This window comes from Balearica regulorum, chromosome 2 (genome assembly GCF_011004875.1).
Source record: "Balearica regulorum gibbericeps isolate bBalReg1 chromosome 2, bBalReg1.pri, whole genome shotgun sequence".
In the NCBI taxonomy this organism is placed as follows: Eukaryota; Metazoa; Chordata; class Aves; order Gruiformes; family Gruidae; genus Balearica; species Balearica regulorum.
The window spans coordinates 162,980,514-162,994,069 of record NC_046185.1 but is presented as its reverse complement, the minus strand read 5'-3'; the positions used below and the strand labels follow the sequence as shown (position 1 = coordinate 162,994,069).

The following is a 13,556-nucleotide window of genomic DNA, read 5'->3' as shown; positions in this document are numbered from 1 at the left end:
CATTGAGATGCAAGTCCAGCTGCTAACAAAGTAAAGGGGAAAAAAATTCCAAATGAGGAGGAAGAGGAGAAAAGAGCTGCACTGTCAGCTGAAGAAAGCTTTCTATGTGAAGTAAACCAAAGAGATTTTGTAGCCTAGGATACCAATACACTTGCAGTTGCTTCCAGGATCTAAGTAGGACTTCTCAAAAAAACATCAAGGGGAATAACCATACAGAGTATTAAGATACATTGTTCTGCAAAAAATTGTTGTGCTTTGTTTAGGTGTTTTTTTAAAAGAGGGGAGGTGAAGGAGTTGGGGGTCTTTAGAGAGGGTGAGAATTAAGGGCAAAAATTTGGTGAGACCTCATGCTAAGAGCTGACATTTATTATTAATAAGGCATTTAACATGAAGGGTGAATCTGTTGGCCAGAGCCCAGTAAGTAAGATTTAAGGCAGATCAGCAAGAAAAGCTCAAGTAGAGGAGGTTGAGGGTGTTCTGTGGTGGATCAGGAGGCCCAAACTGCAGAGGAGAGACAATACAACTTAAAAATGCTGTGTACTTACAGCTACTACTGACTAGTTGCAGTACTAGGAGACCTACAGATTGCCAAAAGAACACGTATTGCAAATACTTGATTTTGTAAGTCCGCTCCTGTCCGCCAGCCTGTGGTTAAGGAGCTCTCGGTCTGTAGCTGCTGGGTTGGTGTGCAGTGTGCTCTCTTTATGGAGGAGGTCGTTGTGTTGCAAGCAGCAAAGTACATATCCTTGGCTTGGGGTTTGTAATTACATTCCACATGGAAGTACTTCACAGACACGGGCATAGACAGGGATGGAGACCGAAGAGGAGACTTCTGCTGCTGTGGCTGAAAACACTAGGTTTTTAAAGGGAAATTCTTACTAAATTCTAGCACTTACTATCCAAGAATGACTTTGAGACTCTGGGGTGTCCCTTTTGTCCCCTCAAAAATAAGTGTAGGAATATAATTTAAGGCTAAAGAATTAAGAACTTCATTAGTAACTGTAGAATTACTCCTTAACTTGCATCCTGCTACCTTTCCTCTTCTACCTGGCAAGTTGGACAGTCTCTTTCCGGGTACTCAAACGCAGAGGGATTGCAAATGTCTTTCCACCTGTGTCTTTGAAAATTTGAAGATATAATTTGGAAAGGAAATATTGCAGGACAACTTTGTGTAGTAAGATTTAAGTGAAAAATCAATTGCATTGTTACAGGAGAGGAAATCGCTTGGTTTATGCCTGGTGAAATACAGGAGACTTTGCTGTAGTTACCTGGAAAGAGAGCAACATGGAAGTACATCTGTTAACTGTCTTTAATTCATAAAATTTCACATTTATTTAATTGATTGGTGAAGTGCTACCGTGATTGTTTAAAAGAAAAAAAACAGCTCGGGGTTATAAATTACTATCTGTATCAAAGTTTGAATGTATTGCTTGTATTTGAGGGGCCAGAAATAGCTTAGTTAAACTTCATAGAAATAACTTAAAGCAGATCATGTCTTCATGCTAAAGTGGAAAAGTAATAAACGTTTTTGCTTTGGTCATTAAGGTACAACTCCATCATACATGTTTTTAATAAAACTTTGCTTTCGGATTTAGGTTTTCAATTTCAAGTCCCTATTATGCAACCTTTTTTCTTTTGCTAAAGGCTTTAATTGTTACCCCTTAGTTCAAGCTAGCATCTCCATATTTTCCTCCTTCAGGCTTTTTCTCTGGATGCCTTACGTTTTTTACATCTTTATTAATAGGATCTAGTAAAATACATACAGTTAATCTAGTTCTACATATCAAAGAAAGAAATTCCTGAAATTGCATCAGTCTTTCAATTCTTCCTGAATTCAGTTATATGCCTGACTTCTCCACTTGAAATTTCTAGTATTAAGGATCATTTGCCAAAGAAAGAAGATAAAATGCTGCCAGTGTTTTCTCTCAAACTTTTAATCTAAGTCTAAACAAGATAAAAAAATATTTTTCAAGCAGCCTCCCCTCTTCAGCTTCCCAGTATATTGTTGACTACTCGTAAGCTTTCTGAGCAGCAGTTATCTTGGTATTTTCCATGAACACAAATCATCTTCCTTGCTCAGAAAAGAGAAGCAAGGAGACTCTAGTATCTATTAATCAGATTGTTGACAGTAGGCAGCCAAGCTTGCCTGTATGGTTGTCAGTGCAGAAAGGGAAGATAGTGTTGCTGAAACCGAACTGCTCAAGAGGGGAGAGATCCTGAGTATTTATCGTCTTTATGGCAAGGACACAATAGAAGATGCTTTAGACCTTGCCACCAAATTTTGAAAGCAGCGTTTGCTAGACACTCTGCATGGTGCTATGAAGGTTTTTTGGTGAGAGCTCTCTGCAGAGCCGCGTGACCGATAACTATCCATAGTGAGATATGGTACTTAGCGCCTGGAACTTAAAAAATGAAAGAATTAGCCACAGGAAGAAAACAGTTCTCTGTTGTGCAATTCCTGTCATCATAGAGGTTTCATCTGATTTATTCCTTCTGTAAAGCCCTTCAGGACTGAAGACACCAGCACCAAAATTGTTTTGGTTGAGAGATCTGAATCCTTGCTTCTTGAGAAGCCCTACTGTCTCTCTTTGCCTTTAATGAGATTTTTCAAGAGGCATCACTCCAGATGATGCACAGTATTTGCAATTGCATAATCAGCAGGGGTCTTGGCAGCCCATGCGTTCAAATTTCTCATTATTGGATGTCTACTTTTATCTTGTATACTTATTTTTTCTTTCAGCATTTCATTTGAACTGCTTCCATACTAACTTTTGTTTCTTCAAGGGTTAGGAGTTACAGGAGGGGTTTGTTTTGTTCTGTTTTGTTTTTTCCTTTTACCTTAAACACCATTTGACCTACGTAGTCCTTGTCATTCCAGGTTTATGTGTTGAAACGACCACATGTGGATGAGTTTCTTCAGAGGATGGGAGAGCTCTTTGAATGTGTACTCTTCACAGCCAGTCTAGCCAAGGTTTGTTCCTCTCTTCATCTCAGTAGCCCTTACGGTGCTGGTCAGTGGACTTTTGGTTGAGTTTTCTATGGATAATCATTTCTGCAGTTGGTACTAAATTTTTCCCCTTCTTTTTTGCTTCTTTGTCTGACAGTGTGTACTTTGTCTGCTAGTGTGTGGGTAAGTGTTTCCATGGTAACACCATCACATATGGGCTTGTCTCATAATGTAGCCTCCATGCATTGCTCATAATGCCAATATGAAAGGCTTACAAGTTACCATGGTTATAGTGAGAAATTAGAACAAATAGCGTGTGAGTAAAGCACTATATTAAAGCCGGGCATGAAATAAAATACACTGTATTGAATGCTATCTACGTGACCAACCAGTGATTCAGAAATTTACTGCATATGAAAATTGGGAACACGTTTTTGTTCTGTCAAGGTGCAATTGCAATCTGGAGTTAGAAAATCAGACACTGTAAAGCTTGAAACTTCAACAGGAATATTTTGTGCCCTCTGGTTTCCAGTAGCAGTAGTACCTCGTAGGTAGTTTTGTGGTAGATATTTACAGTAGTAGACATCTTAAATTCTTCACTTCTTTCAGTGTATTGTATTTGTGGTGTCTTGTTTGTAAAATTATATTGACTATTTCTAAATAATACTCTAGCATAGTAAGCTTTTACTCCAACCTAGTGTAGAGATGGTGGAAGGGAATGAGACCCTGTTTGATCTGCTATAGTGCCACCTTATCAGAGGATTCTTCCCTGCGCGCCGTTTGCCTTGTTCTGTTGAGTCACGCTGTGAAAATCCTAAATAATGAAACAATTTCATACTGCAGTTAGATGTCTGGCAGTTTTCATAGTCGAGAGATGATTGATTTCAACATCAGGTTTCTTTCTCAATTTAAAATATAGGAAAATGGTAACTCCTATCCTGCAAAAATAAGTTATAAGTACCATTTTCAAGTACACAGTTATTTCATGTTCTGGTTTATTTGGGTACTTTTCCTGGGACAGTTTATATCAATTGTTGGATTCTAAACTGTGCCTCACTTAAAGTATCATATATAAAATGAGAATTTCCCACTACTGTACCTGGGTGTTTTTCCTAATAACATCTTTGTCTGATCTTTTATGGCCCAATTGTGCAATTTGGTAATCTCAAGATTTTTACTGACCCAAGTGGCTCCATGGACATCATTTGAAAAACTGCATCAAGCTGACGTGCCTTCATTGCAGTTTATCTTCAGAGGCTGTGGAATTGGCTTAATATAGATTTTCTGGTTTTATGGTAACGTTAGGTGAGAGCTCTGGATCTAGGTGACTTGTAGGGTAATTATAAGTTGCCCCTAAGAATAAAAACTAATTGATAAATCACAGAAAACATTGGAGCGCAAGTTAGCCTTCCATAAAAGGATAACTGTCCTACTTTTGCATTATCTCTCTATTAATCACTTCAGGTTTGCAGGCATGTAAGTTAATTAACAAGGAGCAGGGAAGAAAATGGAGAAAGGGCATTTTATCTGAAATTATTTTGTGTCTCTCCTTTGTATAGTTCTGTGAATTAGCCTTATCTCCACATTGCTAACTTCAGGTTTCTAACTTCTATTTTTAAGTATGCAGACCCAGTAGCCGACTTACTGGATCGCTGGGGTGTGTTCAGGGCGAGGCTCTTTAGAGAATCCTGTGTTTTCCACCGAGGAAATTATGTGAAGGATCTGAGTCGACTGGGACGTGAGCTGAGTAAAGTTATTATAGTAGATAATTCTCCTGCATCTTACATCTTCCATCCTGAAAATGCAGTAAGTATTGTTAGTATTCAAAGTACCCAAGCGTAACTTTATCTTTCTGCTCTTTGCCCAGGCTTTCTGATTCAGAAAATAGCCTTTCAGAACAATAATTGTATTAGTTGCTGTATATTTTTTTTTTAGATTGCAGGTAGGTTCTGGTATTCACTGCTGAATGGCGAAGGACTAGGGCAAACTGATCTTGACAGTGTATCATAGTCATGACTGTTGATCCACTTTCAGTTTTAGCTTTTGGCATGAAATCCATCAGTTCTGAGAAACACCAAGCAGTGCAGAACCTGAATAACTAACCTAGCTCTAAAAAGCGAAGCTGCCCTCCAGCTTAGTTGGAGTGATTATTACAGAAAGGATAGTTTCCTTGACCTGCTTTTGGTACTCCATCTTTTTTCATTGTTTGAATGAAAGTATTTTACTGGACAAGATAATTAGTGCTTTACTGGTTACTATCTGAATTCTGGATTCGTGGCTAAGGGGAAGAAGAAAAATTAAGATCCTGTTGTGATGCTATGCTTCTCCTTTTAAGTATTTCTGTGATAACTCACTTCATCAATAGAAATGTTAGTCAACAAGTTCATCAAGTTTTAGGACTAAGGATAAAAGGCAGGCAGCAGTACTTCATGGGAGACTAATTAAGAGCAATGTGCATTTTCACTATGTGTTTCACATCGGCTCCAGAAGCTGGGATGGAATGGTCTGGCACTTGCTGCATCCATTGGTGCAGTCAGTGCAGATGCTCACATCTGTTTCAGGATAACAAGCGGGAACTCACCTTAGATCTACTGACTTTTAAACAACCAGGCTGTGCAATGTTTTCTTTGATGTTTTTAGGCTGCCTTTTTTGTGAACTGTTAAAATTAACTTAGGAAAATATTATCAGGAACACTGTTTTGCATGGTCCTGCCTCTCCAGAATAGCATTTATTACTTTTTTTTTTTTTTTTTAACATGAGCTATTTATCTTGCAGCAATCAGCTTTTAAATTCAGATCTTAGTACTGTGATGCCCTAAGTGATTGGGCAAAAACCTTTTTCTGGTTGTTGCCACACGTGGTTTAAAGTTGCTATTTATAATAACCAGGAGCTGTAGCTCTAATTTATGTTCATGGTTAAAATTAAAAAGCTGATCCAGATCATCATTTGGTATCTCAGAATTCAGTGCCAAGAAAATAATGAGCTGTAGAAATTTGGGAGATGAAATTAAGGGCCTTGTCAGAGTGGTTTAATCATGTATAGAAAAGTGTTGTTAGCTAACTGATACTCGAGTCTCTGCAGAAACCAGAGCTTGTAACAAGATCCAAGGTAGTCTTTAAAAGCCCTCAGTATACTTCCTTAGTGAAGATACACAGAACTCCTTCCCCAAACCCAGCCCACATATTTAAGAAGTGTTATTATATGCATTATTTTCTGAGCCTGTGCTCAAGGTCTTGTATTTCAATCGGAGAACTGTTCTGTACTCACTGTTTAAATATGCTTTCCGCAGCCTGATGCCAGCAGGGGTTGTTGCTGCATGCCTATGGTTGGTGACTCACACTGATAATACTTAGAGGGGGAAAAAAAGACTTGCCAGTAAATAAAGTGTTAGTACAGCTTCATAACCTGTATCTTCCTGCCAGTCTATTCTGCATATCAAGGAAGCAGAGCAAATTGAGCTGTCCACTGTTGGGTCGTGTAGGTTACCTGGACATGTAGAAGGTCAGCTGCATGTCAGCTGGTTTACAGTTGGATTTGGAAGGTCAACTGTTCTACGGTTGGATTTGGGGTTGATGTTGCGTACTAGAAAATGTGGACTTGAACCTGGTACTCCACTTGAATGCTAATGACCAGCAATTTGCCTTACTGTGATGGCAGTGAGTATTACAGGACACCTGCACAGGCAAAACTCCAATGTTCTTCACGTCGTAAAGCCATCTTAATATTACTGGTTGCTTTGTTTCAGGTGCCTGTGCAGTCCTGGTTTGATGACATGACAGACACAGAGCTGCTAGATCTTATTCCTTTCTTTGAAGGACTAAGCAAAGAGGAAGAAGTTTACAGTATGCTTCATAAACTCTGCAACAGGTAGCCCTTAACTTTGACTGACTTCTGCTACTAGATTGCAGTTGCTAGAGGCTGTCTCCATCTTTTTCAGCTCTTTCAAATATAAGTGTTGGGGAGGTCACCCCTGTCAGAAGTGCTACTCTTGATCTTCCTGTTACATTGGACACGAAGGACAATCATGAGTGATGCTATTAAGCCTTCAGAAGCCTGACTCCTAAGGTCATGTGTTCAGACTACTTTTTTAAAGGAAAAAAAAAAAAAGAAGCTATTTTAAATGGGACTCTTTTAATGAATTTCATAAATGGACAACTTTTACTGGATCAGCTTTTCTTAAAACATGCCAAAAAAGAAGCTTGTATTTCAGCAGTTGAATTTCTCTCCCTTTCTTCCCCTCCCACTATGCAGACAATTTTACCCCCCTGCTTAGAGCAGTTGACCTGACTCTGAATTTTTTCTTACAGAATGAAGTGCCTTTTTGAATGTTATTTTAAGATAAAAATTCATTTTTGTATAAGACGTATTTCCAGACATCTTTTAGTCTTGTATTGTCTAAATGCTTTAAAAGGAAAAAGGAAAAATTTTATAGAGCACTGTAATATATAACAAAGGAAAAGTTGAAACAAAGATGCTGGGTTCCTGTCTCCACAACGACATTAAGTTGTATTACATTTTGTCATGCTCAGAAGGTTTAAGCGTTTGCGGGAGGGGTGATTTGGGTTGATTACATGGTGGTTTCACTGATACGATTTTGGGCACAGTTTTGAACATATCTGCAGTTGTTTGAGTATAGGGAATGATGGAATTGAGAAAATAAGGTGGCTAATAGATCTAAAGCACCTTTTCTTCTACGCAGATGAAGTTCTATTGTCTCTGCTTACGCACAACTGCCATGCCTCTCGTTTTTTGGAAAACCATTATCTTGGGAGAATGGGGAGGAGATCTATTTATTAGTTTAAGATTCTTTTCTTAAAAAACCCATCTGGGTAAGCTGGATCTGTATTGAGCTGTTTGGAGTACTTTTTTCTTTTAATTGCTGCTACTGTATACTCACCAAATGGAGTTGACCATCGGCTGTTATACTGTTTTTGCCACTGTGCCTGTGCTAGGAAACATTTTCTGTAAGCTGCAAACTTGGGCAATAAATAAAATGCAGGCTTCATAACCCACCCCTATGTATTAATCCTACGGTATTCGATATACCGGAGAACTCAGTTAAAGGTGACCTGCAAAGGAAATTTATATTATTATTTATATTTTTTTTCAATTGGAATGAAGCCCTCTCCTTTCTTTGGTATATAAAAATGCAAAAAGTATTCTTCCCATATCTCTGATTTGTCTGTCTTCTTCCTCAAGGTGTAAGGTACAGACTGGGAGCTTTATCAAGTCTTGGTAGAAGGACAGAAGTTACTAGTCTAGACTAAAAGTGGTCCTCTGGCTTTGGAGTTGAGTAAGTCTCATCTCTGAGAACCTGCTTAGTATCTTCTGCAGTGTCATAGGTACCCTTCCAAAAGAATAATTTTTAAATATTTAAGCCTTTGAAGAACAAGGCACACCTATTTTTTTTTCTTCCTTTCCAGTGTCACCTTTTAATTATTTCCCGCACCAGAAATGTACAAACATAAAACTTACAGCTACGTTTGGCTGTCATCAGAGAAAACGCAATGGAATAGTTGGTGCTTTTAATTAGCCTAGTGCTAAATTCTGAACAGTAGATCCCCTCCGCCTTTTCTGTTCTTCTTGAAAAGTCTCAGTGACTTGGAAAAAAAATTTTTTGCGATGGACTTGGATTGTCATCCGCGTCTAAAACATCGGTGAAGCAGCTTAACAAATTCATTCATAGAAGGGCAGGCCAGCCTACACAGGCAGTGAGTAGATTGTTGTAGGTGCAGTATATAACTGAAAGATGACTTGCCCCCTTGCAGTGCAGCTGTGCTCCAGCTGCTCGCTGTGTCTCATAGCGAGGGATGTTAGAGGCAGTCCCGTGACACTCGTGAGTCTGTACGGCATCACCGTTTTGTTTTCTTACCAGTTGGCATTACCTTAGTACTGTATAATTCTGTGCCACAACAAAAGACAAAACTGTCAAATTTCAAAAAAAAAACAACCTACGTTGTTTAAAAAATGAAAAAAAAAAAAAAAAGACGTATGGATTCTGGTTAGTCCATTAACGTTTATTTTCAGTTTAAAATTGTTTAATTTTGTATTTGACTTCAGAGTAATGAAACTGTAAGCTGCCAAAAAGTTGTTCTCTGAGCAGTATTTTCAACTGTGTTTGTAGCTTCTAGGCTTCAAATACAGTTTGCAGGGAAGTATTCAGGTTGTAGTTAGTTGTGCAGGTATGATAGGAATGGCTGAAAATATTCAAAGACTTTCTCGCTAGCATTAGACCAAACAATCTTCCAATTAGACAATAAATTACCCCACGGAGACATTGCCATTTAACGGTTGTGACCTGTTGTACGTGAGACATGTCATTAGTTTGCATTTATGAAAGCAGCGATTTCATGAACCAGTTGCCTTAAGTCTGTGAATGAATGTTGATTATTAAAGTGTCTTGTATTGTTTTAAAATCCACGTATAATGGACAACTGAACTTCTGCACCAGCTTCTGGAAGAACGGTTCCGATGATGTTCTGTACAACCATCCGTATTCTGTATTGTTTATCTGAGCTCTTGAAATCCACAAATTTCCAGAAAAAGCTTATTTTAACCGAGTTCAGCATTAACATGACACTTGGTGACAGTACAGAGGTGAAAAACAGCAACAGTTTTGATCTCTGCTAGTATCTTAAGGGTATTTTCTGTAACTTCTGATGAAATTTTTTTTTTTTTTTTTTTTTAAAACTCATTCCCATTGAAATAAAACTTGGAGTGTTCTGCAGTCAGGTTTGGACTTCCCTGGGTATTCAAATTTGGCCAAAGGGATCAAACTGTCATAGTTGTTTATTTTGACGCTATCATCGTACTTGAAATTTCAAGTTTTGAGTTTGCGTGAATATACATACGCTATATATTTAGAATTTCTAGATTTTAACAAAGCAATATAGTTCTGTCCATAAAGTAGGATAATGAGTGGAATGTTTGTAAAATTTGCAATACGGGTATTAGATTGTATTTTAAATACAAGATTTTAAAAATTAAAATAGGAAAAAATACTTGTTTCCTAAATCTCTTGCATATTTTGAAGTGCAGTTAATGGATGCAGATCACCAGGGCTGTTATAAACCCTGGTTTTCAATTCTATTTCTGGATATTATAGAAGTATTAAAGAGTCTTTTCCAATTGGTCATTCTGTTCAGCTAAAGAAACGCTGCCTGGCCTGAAGTTCTGTTGTCCTTTTATGTTGGGTTAAAAAAGGTTTTTTGCCTGTATAGGTATTTTTAAATTAAGCTGTAAGGCAGAATGCCTTAGATTCTTGAAATTCAACTGAAGTGTTACGATTAAATTGCCATTTGTAAACTAGGGCTGTGCGCAGAATACTTGTTAACCACCAGGAAGCGTGGCAGGTTTTGAATGGAAGATCGTAGCAAATGTACAATATTGCTGTGTTCATTTAGGTAGCTTTGGAAGAATAATTTGTCTATTTGTTTTTGCCCTTTAATCTTTTTTTAAACAGCAAAGTTATACATGGAAGAAACTCAACACCTGAAGAGATTTGGTTATTAGTGTATGCAATCACTTTATCACAGCATGATTTTGATTAGACTGGTTGGGGACAATAAAGTATCTAAATGACACTGGTGTGTACTGATGTTGCAGCTTTTGAAATTTCAGTGTAAAAAAAAAAAAATCTGTAGCTATATAATTTACAAACACATAATCCTATGTTTTACAGATTCTTTTTAAACTAATAAAACACAGTACCGCACAGCCCTATTTGTAAAACAAAAACAAGTTTGTGCCTCTGATTTCCAAGGTGCTGTGATGATACACCTTTGTGGGGCGAGGAGGGCAGGTGAGACTTGTGTGGGGCGATTGCTTAAAAATCTCTGGGCTAACTATGCAAAACCAGTTGTCAGTTTTCTGTTTCACGTTATATTGTAAAAATCCAGCTGACTTTTCTTCTTTCTTGTTAAAGATCTATTGGGAACTTCTTATCAGAGGAGTAAGCAATGGAAATGTTTCTTTCTTTTTTCTTTTCTTTTTTTTTTTTTTTCTAATAATGGAGCTGTTTACACTTTAATGCAATGAACAATCCAGCGATACTTGAGAAACACTACAGATACCATATGAGTGTTTTCAGGAGAGAGAAGTGTTGTCAATCAGGTATTGAATGGTTTCTTTACTGTCACAAATAAAAATTTTTAACAATATAGTTACTTGTGCATGTAATACTTCTCTGGGAAAAAGAATTTCTGCACTTCTCCTGCAGTAATAGGCACTGCCCTAATTTGACAGGGACTTTATGCCTGCTAATGCACATCGGTGTTAGACAGTAAAATCACCCGTCTCTGTTCCACTCTCCTCCCCCTCTCCTCTTTTTAAGTCATGTATAGGATTCCTTATTGATTGCCCTGGCACCTGCTTGTGCAAACAGAGCTGATGAACTGCTGATGAACTCTGCTAAATAAATTGGTGGTGACTCTGGCAGATGTTCCAGCTATTTAGATCTCTTGGATGAGATCATACAATAATTTGTTCAAGTCTCAAAGCTGTGTGACTTCTTTTGAAGGGCTTACTTCAGCTTCTTGAATAGCTGTTCTTAACATCACTGCCATATCCAAATGAATACCTGAATAAAACACTTTATTTGGTTGGAAAGTCTATTTTGGGACTTTTTATCTGACACAGTAAGACTTAGGCAGAGCCTTCCTTTCTAGGAAAAGGCACATATTATTAATGCTTTATGAACAGAAAACCTCAGGCCTGTTAGAATAAGCAGCTGGCTCAAGAGAGCACATTAGTTGCAATTAAAAATATTTTTTATTTAGTTATTCCTGTGATGGGTTGGAATGACCTAGACTGCCTTTACTTTGTACTGGTGAGTTGGGGGGTTTGATTTATTTCTTTTTAGGTTGTTGGGTTTTTTTAGTTTTACCAATCTCCTTAGCTGCTCCATAGGATAAAGATGCCTTTCTTTCACTTAGTAAAACAAGCATTTCAAAATTCATAAACCAGCTCATTTATAGTGGTGAGAAAGATACAGTTGTTCTATCCTAGCTGATTGAAAGTAAGTGATCGCAAAATTGAATACACCATAGTCTATAAATGTGCCTCTATGCCTATGCCTTCCAATATTTTTTTTTTTTCCTTTTTATTGTGTTCTGACTCAGAAGGAAAGCCAACTGCTCTGAAATTCCCTGCAAGATGGGATAGGGCTTTTCCAGGTGGGCTGCAGCTCCAGGGGATCCCGCAATCTCCAGCAGTTTTCCTGGCAAGCGACCTTCGCCATCCAGACTTCCTCCCAACCCAGCCATGCTGGCAGGAGACCAGGCAAAGTTCTCCTGGACTCCTCTGTTGGTTCTGCTGGAGCTACTGGAAAATAAATGATCTTTGGGTAATATATTGTTTTGGACAGGTTGGCAAACTCAAACTTGAAAAGCTTCCGAGTGTGTTTTTGTTTAAAGCCTTCTCGAGTGCTGTTTGGAAGGGAGCTGTGCTGAGGAGCGGGTTGTGCTGTAATTGCCTAATGCCCCGTTAAGCAGCGTTTCTGAAGCACGGGACGTACGCTAACATCTTGGACTTAACAGAGATCGATTTGACTCCGTACAGTAGGTCTGCATCTGCAATTACGTGCCTTCCTAAACAGCAATTTAAAAGGGTTAGATTTGGTCATTGCTTAAATCGGCAGCAAACTGAATTTTTGAGGTGATGGTTGTGTCACCTTAGCTGTATCTCCCGGACCTTGGTGGACCCTGTGCTGCAGTTGTACAACAAGAGAAGTTGCTCTTCACTCTGCAACGGGCATCGTTTAATTTTGCGACCGCCTTTTAATTTAGTGATGTAGACACATTTGATCAGGATGTAAATTGCAGGAAAATACTGGACAAAGAAATGAAACGCAGCTGGCCCCCGTCAGCCTTGCCCATCGTCTCGGGTGGACTCAGCTAGGACAAGGCTGTTGCTACTGGGGGCAAAGGAGTCACCGTTGAGGCAGAAACACGTCAGCCCCTCTGAGAACCGCTGTTCTTCCAGTTAATGAGGGTTGATCGTTTTGTTCATGCAAACCCAATGTGCATCAGCTATGAATTCCCAGCATTTCAGTAAACGTTGCACTCGAAGAGTCTGAGGGATGTTGGCAGAGTTACCGGCTTGACAATGGGTTGTTTTCCTTGTCAGATTTTAATGAGCTTTTGTGATAAAAACCGTATTTCTTTACAGTGTAACTTTGTGGGGGTTTTTCTCATGCTTTGATTCAGTTTGACAATAAACTCTGTTACTTTTTTCATCCTCTTCATGTCTAATAATGCATATAGTAGAGGTCTGCCCCCAGAAATCCCCCTTTCCCTCCACATGCCGTTCTTCTTGGAGGAAATACTGGGAGGAAAAGCTAAGACTTCACAGAATCAGGCCAGACAGTTCTCATTCCATTCCTGTCCCAACTCTTTGGACTTGCTGGGCTTTAATAAAGATTAAAGCCTTGACTGCTAAGCATCAAGGGCTTCTTTCTCTAGCAGCATATTGGGCAGGTAGGTTCAGTTCCTGTTCTTTTTTGTTAACCTGCCGAGACTTGAATTAAACGATCGTGCTGCTTCCAAAGCCTGTACGTAAGCTGGAGATGAGAAAGAAGGGAGATACTGGGGGGGGGCGGGGTAAAAGGTG

At 38.7% G+C, this 13,556-nt stretch overlaps 1 protein-coding gene across 16 annotated transcripts in view; it reads left to right on the top strand.

Moving 5' to 3' along the window:
* The window catches only part of CTDSPL (CTD small phosphatase like), an 86,373-nt gene extending 73,186 nt beyond the window's left edge, over nucleotides 1–13,187 (top strand). For 9 of the 16 annotated variants that reach the window (XM_075746782.1, XM_075746784.1, XM_075746780.1 and 6 more), the window contains 5 exons: nucleotides 2,879–2,971; nucleotides 4,568–4,753; nucleotides 6,694–6,815; nucleotides 10,963–11,060; nucleotides 12,068–13,187. In XM_075746782.1, the coding sequence (XP_075602897.1) occupies nucleotides 2,879–2,971; nucleotides 4,568–4,753; nucleotides 6,694–6,815; nucleotides 10,963–11,060; nucleotides 12,068–12,435 (867 nt within the window). In that variant the 3' untranslated portion in view covers nucleotides 12,436–13,187. Of the gene's footprint in view, nucleotides 1–2,878; nucleotides 2,972–4,567; nucleotides 4,754–6,693; nucleotides 10,532–10,962; nucleotides 11,061–12,067 lie in introns of those variants that run through there. The other 7 variants (XM_075746792.1, XM_075746794.1, XM_075746789.1 and 4 more) reach the window with 1 other exon arrangement.
* Nucleotides 13,188–13,556: the final 369 nt, after the last annotated feature.